General features: G+C 50.0%; 1 protein-coding gene across 4 annotated transcripts; it reads right to left on the minus strand.

The window, feature by feature from the left end:
- Window positions 1–644: 644 nt before the first annotated feature.
- Window positions 645–7,339, minus strand: LOC134132719 (uncharacterized). Of its 4 annotated transcripts, none has more exons than XM_062564445.1 (3): window positions 7,228–7,339; window positions 2,192–6,195; window positions 645–1,926 (listed from the first exon to the last, which is right to left on the minus strand). In XM_062564445.1, exon 2 carries the CDS (start codon window positions 6,029–6,031, stop codon window positions 5,072–5,074), a length of 960 nt encoding a protein of 319 aa, XP_062420429.1. In that variant the 5' UTR covers window positions 6,032–6,195; window positions 7,228–7,339; the 3' UTR covers window positions 645–1,926; window positions 2,192–5,071. The 4 variants fall into 4 exon arrangements, with proteins under 4 accessions (XP_062420429.1, XP_062420428.1, XP_062420427.1 ...); XM_062564444.1 differs by having other exon boundaries at window positions 2,192–6,846; XM_062564443.1 differs by having other exon boundaries at window positions 2,192–6,846; window positions 7,224–7,339.
- Window positions 7,340–14,038: the final 6,699 nt, after the last annotated feature.

The raw sequence follows: 14,038 nt of genomic DNA on the forward strand, positions 1-14,038 counted from the left end.
TGCCTCAGGAAGAACATCCTCTGCTGAGCATTTTTCATGATGGAGCTGATGTTCAGCTCCCACTTGAGGTCCTGGGTGATGATGGAGCCCAGGAAACGGAAGGAGTCCACAGTGGTGACGGGGGAGTCACACAAGGTGAGGGGGGAAGGTGGGGCTGTGTTCTTTCTGAAGTCCACAACCATCTCCACTGTCTTTAGGTTGTTCTCGCTGCACCACGTCACCAGGTGGTCAGACTCCCACCTGTAGGCGGACTCGTCCCCACAGAAGCCGATGTAGGAAGTTACAGCCTCTGCGAACTCATCCAGATGACGAAAACAAAAAACAAAAAGCACCGAAACACCGAGGCAGCCATATGCGGCGCCATCTTGGATGGATCTGTGAGTAGATCAGCAGGTTTCAGAAAAGCAGATCAGCTGTTCGTGTCCTGGGCCACTTCTCACAAAGGCAAGCCATTGTCACGCCAGAGGCTGTTCCACTGGATGCTGGAGGCCATATCCCTAGCCTATAGTTGTAAGGGTTTGCAGCCCCCCCAGGGTTTGAGGGCTCATTCCACAAGGAGTATGGCCTCTTCATGGGCCCTGTTCAAGGGTGTTCCAGTGCAGGATATTTGTGCGGCAGTGAGCTGGTCTACACCTCACACTTTTGTAAGGTTTTACAGGCTCGATGTCTCAGGGCCGTCGTTAGCACACACTGTGCTAAAGGCCAACGCGCCAGCGTCCGTGTGAGAGTCTTTACCGGGTTAATTTTTTTTGGACTTGGCTTGGGATGACTTGGAATGGCATGGGAGCGGTCTTTATCTCCCATAGTGACCGCAACGAAGTCAGAAAAATAACTTTGGGTTACTTAACATAACCTCGGTTCTTTGATAAGAGGTTCTTAAATGCACGTGTTGGTTACGTTAGCCACGTGTTGGTAACGTTAGATACACGTTGGTAACGTGTATTGCTACGTATTTAAGTGAACAGGAAGCAACCACTACCCTTAGAGCAGCTGAGCTGGCGGACGATTTTGTGTTGCACAAAAGTGGTTTTGGTCAAGGGTGCTCAACCCTTGATCGGAGACATGAAGGTAACAACTTCGGGAGCGCTCCTTTTGGGGTCCAGTCTTTAGTAGCCCGTCCCACGCATGCATTTAAAGCCTCATGGGTGAGAGATGATGGTGGCAAAAGTCATTATTGTCACGGCTCGGGCCATTGGTAAGATCAGTGCCCTGTGTTACGGAATAGGAATAAACGCAAGTTGTATCCATCTGCTACAGCTCTGTCCTGTTCCAGTGTTTAGGGGCCAAATCTTGAATGTTAGTCCAGAGAGTCATGATTTTGAGCCTTTTGTTGCTGATGCTGTAGTTTTTCTGGTGGGAAGGGAGGGGCGTGTGTCTATAAAGATTTTGAGAGACACGGGTGCAAAGCATTCCTTTATTTTGAAATCAGCATTGCCTTTTTCACCTGCAACAGAAACAGGGGATTTTATTCTGATGCGAGGTATGGAGTTGGGTTTGGTACCTGTAATGCAGCACAAGATGATGCTTGACTGTGACGTGGTGCAAGGCGTTGTGGCATGTCATGTCATTTAGCTGACGCTTTTATCCAAAGCGACTTACAATAAGTCCATTTCCACATAGAGATACAAACTCAGAAGGACAAGTAACAAGAAAGTACACTTTTCATCAAATAAGCAGTTTCAAAACATGTTATAGAAAAGTGCCATTATAAGTATAATTTAAGTGCTATGATTTGTTAGTGCTACAGTTTGTTAGTGTTTTACTCAAGGTAGAGTCTAAAGAGATGTGTCTTGAGTTTTCGGCAGTAGATGTAGAGGCTCTCTGCAGTCCTGATGTCGTCAGAGAGCTCATTCCACCATCTGGGAGCCAGGACAGCAAAGAGTGCAGCTGGAACTGCTGCAAGCCTCGAAGTTTCTGTGAGACTCTCTGAGGACAGTAATTGCAAAACAACACGTGCTTTCACGTCAGACACCACAAAAGTCTCCAATAAAACCAGATAAGGTCGCTGGATTCGTCGCTGTTGACAAAAAGTCGCCAATAGGGTTTGGAATCTACCAAACAACGAAGGAGCATGCGCATATCTTAAGTCATAATTTCAAGTTTCTAACCCACAATTGGGGTGGACAAAAAGCATTCCTTGCCATTAGTGCATGCTACTACTGCATTCAGCAAAACAGGGCAAAACACTTACTGCTGAGGCTTGAGCAGATCTCCCACCCACACACTGCAGAGTATATAAAATGTCCGGGAACGTTCCGCTACACCGAAGTCTGCCTTGGTATTCCAGGGCGGCGGTGCCACCCCCCCGGCTGGTCGTCTTTGAACAGGACTCTTACGTCACCGCAGGGACCTGTCATTAGACTCAGGTACTCAGTGTTCGGATGGGAAGATCGGCACCTGACGGTCACGGCTTCTCCGGGCTCCCTCCACACCCGCTTCGTCAGGCCCTGCGGCGAGAAAGAACCCTGGATCATTTTGCCTCGCCCCGGTTTGCCTCGTGGGGATTTCTTGGGATGCACTCGCGAGCTTACCTGTTGGCGCACGCACACACACATGCACGGGACAACATCGACACTCACCGGGACCGCACAGGTAGACATTCGACATGTCGGGAGAGCATACGGCTTGTACTTTACGGTGTCGAGCGGGCGAGTGACTGTGCGGTGATCCGTAAATAGCACGGGACCGCTTTCGCAACATTCGCAGGGCCGTGTCCGTAAAACCCGAAAAAGAGCCTCCGAACGTACAGAGAACACGGCGTGCGTATAAATGACAATAAAGACACGTGTCTGTTCTGTGCATTCATTAATATATTACCAATATCGATTCGGCCACACATACCAACCAAGGGTACACAAACCGAGGTGGCCACCGCAATGGAATTGTCACACTTCTCGCAATTCCTCTCTCTTTCCCTCTCTCTTTCCGGTTCTGGTGAGTGAGAGCGTGAGGGGTCGTGCGAGTGTCAGATTCTTTTGAATCGTGTTCGATTGTCTTAGAATAATCTTTTGTGCTAAGCAGGTGAGTTTCAAAACTGACTCTTTGAGATTTTTGTTGAGGTGCTTTCGAAGGAATTGCGTCCTCAGAGAGCAGCTCCAGCTCCGGGCAGCTCAGGTGTTTTGAGTGTGGCAAGGTTGCACACAATCGGTTCGCGTGTCCGCGGAGAAAGCAAGTCGGCACGACTAACGCTGGAGAGGGTGCGGCTATTACAGCCAACGGACTGGCGGGCGGAGCGGCGGTGGGCGACATTGACAGGTCCATTTGATCTGTTGGGGTGGTGCAGAGGGAGGTGGCGTTCGACCGGTTAGACAAACGAAAGCGTTTCTGTCTAAAGAAGCATATTACAATTTTGAGAAAGGCAAAGAAGGGAAATAAAAGGGTTGGTAGAGAGCTAAGTAAACGTTTTTAACATGATAATGTGGCACACGGAACTTATCTGTTTGTTTCTTCTCTTGTATTGTCTCCTATTCTCTGATCTTTCAGAGTCTCAATTTAGGATCTCTAAAAGAGCATTAATAGTGGAAGCAAATCAAAAAAGATTGGACAAGAAATCCATCAGATGAGGTAGACTGGGGCTTATGCTGTGTTATTTGACTGTAGCTGAGTGGCCATTGCAGTAACTTTTAAGTGACAATTTGACAAATGACAACCGGACACTCAGACTTCATAATAGCTACAACCGACAACGATTATGTTTGTTGCCTTATTATAATATTCATTAAATGAGTTGACAGTTAAATCGTCATCACCTTCGTTGTGGCCCAGCCAGGCCCAGCCAGGCTATGTTCGACTAATGTTTCTGTAGGGTTGCCAACCGTCCCGTATTACCCGGGACATCACGAATTATGGACAATTTGGATTTGACAGATCCAGTCCCGATTTTCAATCACAGCCTGCTAAGTCAATGACGCGCGAAAAACTCCCGGTTGTTGAAGTTGAAGGATTGAAGTTGTGACGCATCAGACCAGTGTGCGCGCGGGTGCCGGGTGAGAGCTGTCCTATCTGTTGAAATGAGCAGTGAGGCTGGCGCTGCAAAGAAAAAATAGATTGTGCCAGCCCGGCCGCCGACCGCTAGCATGTCTTTTTCCGCTATTTTGAATTGAGTGAATAACACATTTTTGGCAATTTCACTGTCTTTGTATTTTGGTACGCTGACATCCAATTTTAACATAGTGTGCAAGGTAAAAAAAAATACTACAGATTTTTCTCATGCTCATAAGTAGATTTTTTTCTCTCTTTAAAGTAATTTTAGAATATATAACCCACTATGTGTAATATATATGTATATGTGAGTATATAGTGGTGTAGCCGTCTCTGGCTATCGTTTGCCGGGTTCTCCGGAATGAGGGCACGGACACTTGTCGTATTGCAGAACTCTGTCTTTATTCGTATTATTTCCGGCGGCTTTTCGGCACCAGCAACTGTGTGTTTTCCTGCCCCCTTCCAGTGTCACGACTCACTCTATACAGTCTGTCCCTAATCAATGAAAAGTGCGGGTACGACTGTGCTGCGTCAGGGCGCACCAAATGACCATTAATTATTATCACTTGGTTGTAGGCTGAGCGTAGAGTATCGTCACAAGACTGCTCGAGTGGAAAATCTTCCATGGAGCGGAACTCGGGAACCGCCGGAGTCTCCACGGGAGGCTCCGCCGGTTCCCCCCCTCCCCCGGCGGCGTCGGACGACCTCGCGTCACCGCTGAGCACAGCACAAATACCATCTCCCATTAGCGTGTTAAATCCCTCCCAATCCGTTCCCAAAATTACTGGGTGCGTCAGGTGGGAGCTAACCGCGACCTTTATTCTATATTTTTTCCCCTTGAACCTAAGTTCGACGGACACTATGGGATACTCTTGAATGTCCCCGTGCACACACCTAATTTTCACCCGCGACGCCTCCATCAATGCCCCCGGTCGAACCAGGCTCTGGTGTATCATGGACTGCGAACAGCCCGAATCCACCATCGCCTGGCGTGTACCCCCCTGGATTCTTACCCGAAAGTGGTACGTCGCTCCCGGGCCGGGGGAGGGTGATGGAGCGCCGGCAACCCGGATCACCTGGCCCACCTCCATCAGCGGGCACTCCCTCCGCAGGTGACCGGGCTGCCCGCACCTCCAGCACTCCTGCCCTGACGTTCGAGAACCTCCCGGCGGGTCAGGAAGGGTGCCGGGGCTTGCTGAGGTTGGGGGGTCCCGGTGTAGGGCGATCGGCGCCCTCCGTGGGGCCGGTACGGGCTGCCCCGCGGTCGGCTGCTGGCTCCATCCCCGTGGCGCGGCTGCTCCTCGGCTGGATGGCGGCATGCCCTCCCGGTCGCCCCGCCCGCTGGGGTGCACCGCCAGTCCTCAGCCAGTGTGGTGGCTGCCTGTAGCGTCGGTGAGCGGTGGTACCGGACCCACGCCGCCGTGCGGGCCGGGAGCCCCTCCACAAACTGCTCCAGTACCACCTTCTCCACGACCTCCGACGCCGTCCCCGCCCCGTTCGGCTGGAGCCACCTGGCGGCCGCGTCCCGGAGCCGCTGCCCGTAGGCGAAGGGTCGGTCCTCCGGTCCCATCCTGGCACTCCGGAATCGCCGGCGGTGGTCCTCGGGCAGCAGTCCCAGCCGGTCGACCACGGCCTTCCGCACCTCGGGGTAGTCCCGCCGGGCCGCCGGGGGAAGCCCCATGGCGGCCGTCTGCGCCTCTCCGGTCAGCAGCGGGAGCAGCCTCACGGCCCATTCCCCCTCCGGCCATCCGCACGCCTCCGCCGTTGCCTCGAAGGCTTCCATGAACGCCTGGGCGTCGTCCTCTGCTGTCATGCGGTGGAGGGTCAGGCTTGCCAACGCTGTCGGCCCCGGTGGTGGAGGTGCGGGTCGCGACCGCTCCACCAATTGCTCCAGCGCCTGGGCCTGCCTCCCCACCTGGACCTGGAGCATCCCCATGAACTTACAGTTCGCCTCTGCCTGCTCGCGTTGGATCCCCGCCAGCTCCCCAATCATCTGCGCCAGTGCGAGCGCCGGTTGGGTCGGCATATCCTGCTGCCTTTTGTCCGTCATCCGCCGAGTTGGGCGCCACTGTAAGGTGTGCGGGGTCAGGTTTGGGAGGAAGACGCTGGAGACCAGTCTGCCAGTTTCTAATTCTTTTATTTTTCTGCTTTTGCAGCACACGTGCCGGCGTCCTGCTCGCTCATTCGGGGGCCTCTCTTCGCTCGCCCGCCTCACTGCTCAAATGGGGAGAGCACACACACACATTGCCTGCTGATTGTTATTGTTTTCACCTGGCACTGTTCCCCGAGCCACTCCCCCTCTCTCCCCCCTGCAGCCGAGCTGAAACCACGCCCGCCACCACAAGCTATTTGGCACTGTTTTTGTAGCTAGCAGAGTTGAGAGTTCACTTATTCAATTGCAACTTGGGATATTCTAATTGTGACCGCTGGGTCCTGGAATAATGGTGGCATGCAACAAGTAATTGACCAGACACAAATTATACAATTTTGAGCAATTTATTTGGCGAAATGAGACTTAAAAATAGGAAAATATATGTTTTTATTTCATTGTATTAAATATAATCATTAAAAATACCAATTATAACATATGTGCTCCAATGCTAACCAGAAAGAGAGAAAGCCACACTCAGGGCTGGCCAGTAGCGGCCACAACGATGGAGGACTAAGGGGCTGGAATAGAGCACTCACTACGCTCCGTGCCACACATTCATACACACACCAAATCAAGAAAAGAGGCAAACTGAAAATGTACAAGTGGTGAAGGGAGGTGCAAAATACCACGGCATTCAAAAGGAGTGATGGTGCAGCAGTGAGTAACTCTATCACCAAATCCCCCACCATGAGAAGCCACGCCCGGACCAGACCCTGAGCAGGAAAAGACACAATGAGCACAAGTACCCAATCACAGGGTTCAATATATTAAAATCAACTAAGCACCAAACAAACACAGTAAATAGTAAATAAGTAAATTAAATAAAGAAACAACAAAAACGAAATTAAATGCCAATTAGACCCAAATAAAAAACTGCAAGGCACTCAGCGCCTGTAAGGACAAGAAAGAGTTAACACATGTAATAAATATTCCTTCTCTACTTGTAAACTGGCATTACCTAGTATGACTACAAGAGAGCGGCTACGTCATAGCAGGCCGCCTCCTTTACACACGCAGCAGTCTGAGCCAGCGTCTAAAACACAAAAAGGAGAACTGAGAATTCACTAAAAAATGAGGAGCACAAACACACCTACCAGGCCTTCAGCAGTGAGCGGAATACCCGCCCCAGGGACCACGATTGGCGCAAGTGGCACAGGGATGTAGCGTCAGTACGGGTGTCTGCTGTGTGTTTATATACGAGTGCTAATGTAATGGTATGCGGAAGTCTACGTACCGGCTTGGGGGGGAATTCCCTCTACGGCGGCTCATTAGGGACAAACAACCCACCGGTTACATAATGTTTCCTTTTAAAACTCATAACGGCCTCTTCTTCTCTAGAAAAAAACGTATTATTACTCGCCCACAATGAGTTACACGTTAGGAGAGGTAGCTAACGTATGTTATTTTGGGGTTAAAAACCCACTTTGCATTTTGAAAGCTGTATATTCAACTAACTAGATATTTTCTAATGTTTCTTCTGAATTTCCAATATCATCAATATATGCAATTTTACGGCAAGTGAATACTCTAAATTTGATATACTATCAGGACGTTTTGTGTGAGTAATTGTTTGTATAGGTTTTTTATGGGAAGTATCTCAACAAATAGAGGTAAATGTTGTTTGGTGTCATAATCAGACAGTTGATGGACCCCATTGACTACCATAGTATTTTTTTTTCCTACTATGGAAGTCAATGGGGTCCATCACCTGTCTGATTCCCGACATTCTTTCAAATATCTTTCTTTGTGCTTAGCAGAATAAAAAAATCATACAGGTTTTAAACAACTTGATGGTGAGTAAATGATGACACAGTTTTCATTTTTGGGTGAACTATCCCTTTAAAACAAAGTAACCTATACTTGCAATTGTAAACTGGTCCATGGCAATTACAGTAGTTCTCAGCTTTGTATGGGTTTTTGGGAACGGAACAGTAGATATGCATATCTACTGGGACTGCAAGGATAGTGTACTGGTTGGTGGTTGTGTCCGACCGATTGTGGTGGGCCGGTCTGAGCAAAAATGCCAGGGCCTTTTTTTTGTCCCAGTCCAGCCCTGCCGGTAGTCCATCTATCCTGGAAAGCCTGCACATCGTCCACAGTCTGGTAGTAGGCATGTTCCAGCCTGATTCAGGCTTTCAGTAGTCCCTTCATCACCTTCACCGGGTCTGCAATACCAGCACCCCTGGCCCTATTTTTTTGAGTCAGCCAGATGGCCAATTTGGCAGAACAAGACAAAAAGTTCATCAATGTGTGGACAGCCTTTTTTGCAGTTTTTCGGACCGAATATAAATAAAACAGGAGAAAAGCCCTCTCCAAGACCCTGAAACCATCCCTTCAAAAGTTCAAAGAGAGCTGAGAGCCGAGGACACTGAACAAACAAGTGTTCTAGGGTCTCAGTCTGACAGCAAAAATCACACTCCTCCCCAATGTGTGGAGCCAGGTGTGCCCGGTATCTGTTTGTGGCACCGTGCACAGGTGGTTTATACAAACACCTCCAGCTGCCCTTCGGGGATGCGCCTCGGCCAAGAAATTCGGTCCATCTCAACTCCTTTAACCCCACCAGAGAGCGCAAGTTCACAACCTTCACGCTGATTTCCTATTGTTTTCTTCCCTGCCATCTGAAACGTGTCCAGGGGGTTGTGAACGTCAGTAGCTTGTTTCCTCCCCCCTCCGTTTCTGTCCCCCACAGCTGGAGCAATGAGCAGGGTGGGAGGGCTGTACTCGCCCTCTTCATCCCACTGGTCAGACAGAGCAGTTTCTTGCAGCTGCTCTCAGGTTACTTGGCAGGGCATTGCAGACCTCCTCTACTAATTTATTGGTCAACCTGACAGACGTGATGTTAGTGTTTTGTCTGAACGCGACCATGGACGGTGCTGTTGAAGTCATCTTCATGTAACAGGGGCAGCTGTGCGCCCGGTCACAATGGTGAGCTACCACATCATACACGCAAACCATTGTCATTCATGATGATTGGAGGAGATGGGAGAAATCTCGTTGTTTATACCTAAACTAATTAACTAACTAACAGTTCCTGGGATCCTGCCCTGATCATGAAATGGAATTGATTTAATTCCAAAAATTGTTTTTTTTATTTAAACACAGGAACACCACGTCTTAGTTTAAGAGGTCACCTACTGTCGACTCAGGCAAACCTTTTATGGCAGACTATGTAAAAAGTTCATCCAAGTTACTGTGGCAAGCGTGAGGTGGGGTAGGAACTACCCCGATAATCTATATTCTAACTAGGGAAAAAGGAAACTAAAGGAAACCAGCAACGCCACCCTGGGAGAAGTCACCCAGGGAAAATAAATAAATCTATGAATAAGGTAAATTACTAAATCTAAACAAAAGGACAACACAAGTTCGTTACACTGAGCAGGCGGGAGATGTGTTTCCAAAAACATATACAACAGTTTATTTGGCACAATTCAAATCTAAAAAGGTTATCCTATTAGTATAAATTATCATGTTTTCCAGGGCTGGGGCATTCGTGCTCAAGGTGAGTGAGGGGTGGAGGTATAAACTTAAAATAGGAGCACCACAATTCAATATTAACACTCCAAACACACAAGGGCAAAGCAAAACAAATCAGGGGAGTGAATAAGACACTACACACGAAGGGACACCATCACTAAACAGGATCACCAGTGAGGCCCTCAGCACCTGGAATCACAAAGATGGACAGTTAATGGGAGACTGAAAATAAATTCAACAACAATAAAGTTCCAATACAAATCCAAAAAAAAAGAAAATATAGAAACAGGTTACAGTGTGAACTCAAAGAACTGAACCATCAAATAATCCAAAATAGCTACAAAAATGATTACGAAAAATCTCCCTTGCCTCAGGCAGCTAAACATGAAAACACAATACAACAGGCATTAAAATACGGACACCGGGATTTCAACACCCGAACGCAGCAGCAGGCAATGTCCGTAAAAAGTGTGGGTTTTATCCCCCCCACAAAGCAGCAGCAGTCCAAATACGGTTCAGGGTAGTCGGGACTTCAGCGTGGCATAGCTCCGGGACAGAACGAGCCACCAACCGACCTGCCAGCGGCTGCACGGTGGAACAATTTGCGCAACACTGCAGAGAGTGCCGAGCGTCTGCCGAACCTGCAGCCAGGTAAACCGGAAGGGGGAGGTGCGTACCAGCTGCCAGAGAGAGCGAGCAGATCTACAGATCCCTCCTTATATAATAAACAATTAAGGGGGACAATACTGCGAGTGGGCAGAGCCACTGGAAAAGTAGTCATCCTGCTACATTACCACTAATAAACATTTCGCGGAAAAATCGTGCAACTTTTAAAAGATAGAAAATTAAACCAGAAAAACACACGTGGGGTTATTACCTGATTCCATACTGCGGCAAATTGTTCTCTCGCACACTCTGAACACTTCCACTATGTCACCAGCGGTGTGACCCCAAAGTAAATGCGCCTCAATAATGTTTGGAGGTAAAATATACGACGGACGTCCTTGGGTCGCCTCCTCTGGTTCCGGGATGATATGAAGTTGGCGTGCAGCTTCTTAAAGACTTTCGAACACTGTTTGGTCCACTTCCACATCCATAACGGCATTGAGCTGAGCCAAGTCCTCTGTCAATTTATCCAGCCGAAATTGAAGAATGTCGTTTGCTAAAGCTAGCAATTGATGTGAAATGGTTTGTAAAAACAATGCCATGTTGCCAAATGCTAACGAAGACTTCTGCAAAGAGCTAGCTACAACAACATGTGTAAGACATTAATAGTAGACCAGGAGCGATCACACTCCTGTGACCAATCCTGCTCAAGAATGAGGTTCGGCCCATCCTAAGCTCATTTACATACGGACACAGAAATGTATAAATAAATAAATAAAGGAAGAAATACAGAAATGTATAAATAAATAAATGAAGAAATACAGAAATGTATAAATAAATAAATGTAGATATACAGAAATGTAGAAATCGATTTATTTAATTATGTTCTGTTTAGATATCAACTTATATTATTACATTAATGTATTGATTTATACATTTCTTTATGCATTTATTTATTCATACATTTATTCATTTAATTACGCATTTATTTATATATTTAGTCTAGTTATGTATTTATTTACACATTTATTCATTTATTTATACTTAAGTAATTTTTGGTCCTCCATACTTCAGACAGACAAAACTGCTGCATTAGCTGCTGATCTAAACATCACCGCTGCTCCACAACTGAAGTTGGTCCCATGGCTTAAGGTGCATGAGCCCTGCCACCATAAGGGCATCTCGTCTTATTTTTTAAGTCGAGCAGCCAGAGCCTTTGTTTCGATCTTTAGCAGTTTGTGCTTTGAAGCCAACTGGTTGTTTTTGGCGTTGGTGCAGAGTAACCCTGTTACTTCAGACTCCAAGAACTGTTGTTTGTTTTTCAGTTCGTTGGATGTCTTCATTCATTGATAAATATCATGCAAAGGGAAAACTTGTTATTATGTTATATTATGCTATTTGATATTAGTCCTATATTATGTTATATATTAGTCCAATATTATGCTATTTGATATTAGCCCTATATTATCTTCTGTGATATTGGTCCTATATTATCGTCTTATGATATTAGAAAAAGAACAACACTTACAGGGAATAAAAGTTTTCCCTTTGCATGACATTTAGCAATGAATGAGGATGTGGCTCCCTGCCTGGACCTGGCAGGGGGGCGCTGTCAACCCCAGGTGTTATTGGGGCTGATGCGCGGCTGGACGGGAACCGGGCGGTAGATGGATGAGCTGATGAGATTCTTAATTCTGCATCTAACGCGTCATTTTTTCCAACTCCCTACGCCGGCCCTGAATCAGTCACCCTAAAGGGCCTTTCGTCTTATTTTTAAGTCGAGCAGCCAGAGCCTTTGTGAAGAAGGGCAATGATCAATGATCACTCTGAAGTTCTATGTGAGTGACACATGACTTGATGTCATCATCGCATTCCGTTGCCACGTAATCGCCCCCCCCTCCCCCTCCTGAACGTGGTGATGCATTCCCTGATTGCAGTAGCACACAACAAAACCCACTTGTGGTGGCGGGCGTGGTTTCAGCCCGGCTGCAGGGGGGAGAGAGGAGGGAGTGGCTCGGGGAACAGGGCCAGGTGGAAATAATAATGATCAGCTGTGGGTGTGTGTGGGGGCTCCCTTGCATTTAAGGAGTAAGGCGGGGACGAGCGAGGAGGGGAGAGCGAGGACCCGAGAGCAGAGCGGGCTGGAGCGCCGACAACAAGCGGCAAGCAGACAACACGGTGTAAATAATACGAATAAAGACAGAGTTCTGCAATACGACAAGTGTCCGTGCCCTCATTCCGGAGAACCCGGCAAACGATAGCCAGAGACGGCTACAGTGGCGCCCAACTCGGCGGAGAGGAAAAATGGCGGACGAGGAGCAACGGCAGGGGATGGCGGCCCAGCCAGTGCTCGCACTGGGCCAGATGTTGACAGAAATGGCAGCGATCCAGCGCGACCAGGCGGAGGCCAACCGCCAATTCCTGGGGGCGCTCCAGGCCCAGGTGGCGCCATCAATTGCTCCAATTGGTGGCGCGGGCGGAACCACCACCGATCCCGACGGCGATGGCGAGCCTGACTCTCCACCGGATGACGGCGGAGGACGATGCACAGGCATTCCTGGAGGCCTTCGAAACAACGGCGGAGGCATGCGGATGGCCGGCCGGGGAGTGGGCAGTGAGGCTGCTCCCGCTGCTAACACGGGAGGCGCAGTCAGCAGCCATGGGGCTGCCCCCGGCGGCCCGGCGGGACTACGTGGCGGTGCGCAAGGCAGTGGTCGACAGACTGGGGCTGCTGCCGGAGGACCACCGGCGGCGGTTCCGGGGGTCCAGGCTGGGACCCGAGGACCGGCCATTCGCCTACGGGCAGCGGCTCAAGGACGCGGCCGCCAGGTGGCTTCTGCCAGGCGGGGTGGGATCAGCCGCGGACGTCCTCGAGAAAGTTGTCCTCGAGCAGTTCGTGGAGGGGCTCCCGGCCCGGACGGCGGCGTGGGTCCGGTATCACCGCCCACCGACACTGGAGGCAGCCGTCACCCTGGCAGAGGACCACCTGGCGGTACACCCCCGCGGACCGGGCGACAGGGAGGGTGCGCCAACGCCGGCCCGACCCGCGGCGGCACCCCAGGGATGGAGCCAGCAGCAGGCGGCAGGACGACCCGGACCGGCCCCACGGCGTACACCGATGGCCCCGTACCGCGACCCCCCAACCACAGCAGGCCCCGGCCCCCTTCCTGACCCACAGGGAGGTTCTCAAGCGCCAGGGCAGGAGTGCTGGAGGTGCGGGCGGCCCGGCCACCTACGGAGGGAGTGCCCGCTAATGGAGGTGGGGCAGGTGATCCGGGTTGCCGGCGCTCAAGCACCCTCCCCCGGCCCGGGAGCGACGTACCGCGTTCCGGTAAGAATCCAGGGGGGTACACGCCAGGCGATGGTGGATTCGGGCTGTTCGCAGTCCATGATACATCAGAGCCTGGTTCGGCCGGGGGCATTGGTAGAAGCGTCGCGGGTGAAAATGTCAGGTGTGTGCACGGGGACATTCATGAGTATCCCATAGTGTCCGTCGAACTTAGGTTCAAGGGGAAAAAATATAGAATTAAGGTCGCGGTTAGCTCCCACCTGACGCACCCCGTAATTTTGAGAACGGATTGGGAGGGATTTAACGCGCTAATGGGGGAGGCTGCGGGGGTGCGTTCACGACCGACAGGGACATGCGGTATTTGTGCTGTGCTCAGCGGTGACGCGAGGTCGACTGACGCCGCCGGGGGAGAGGGGGAACCGTGGAGTTCCGCTCCATGGAAGATTTTCCACTCGAGCAGTCTCGGGACGATACTCTACGCTCAGCCTACGACCAAGTGATAAGAATTGATGGTCATTTGGTGCGCCCTGACGCAG

The sequence above is a fragment of the Pungitius pungitius genome, chromosome 9, assembly GCF_949316345.1.
Source record: "Pungitius pungitius chromosome 9, fPunPun2.1, whole genome shotgun sequence".
Classification (NCBI taxonomy): Eukaryota; Metazoa; Chordata; class Actinopteri; order Perciformes; family Gasterosteidae; genus Pungitius; species Pungitius pungitius.

Bases quoted from the DNA above. Each gene is read 5' to 3' on its own strand.
- LOC134132719 (XM_062564445.1), bottom strand. From the start codon at position 6,031: ATGACGGACAAAAGGCAGCAGGATATGCCGACCCAACCGGCGCTCGCA.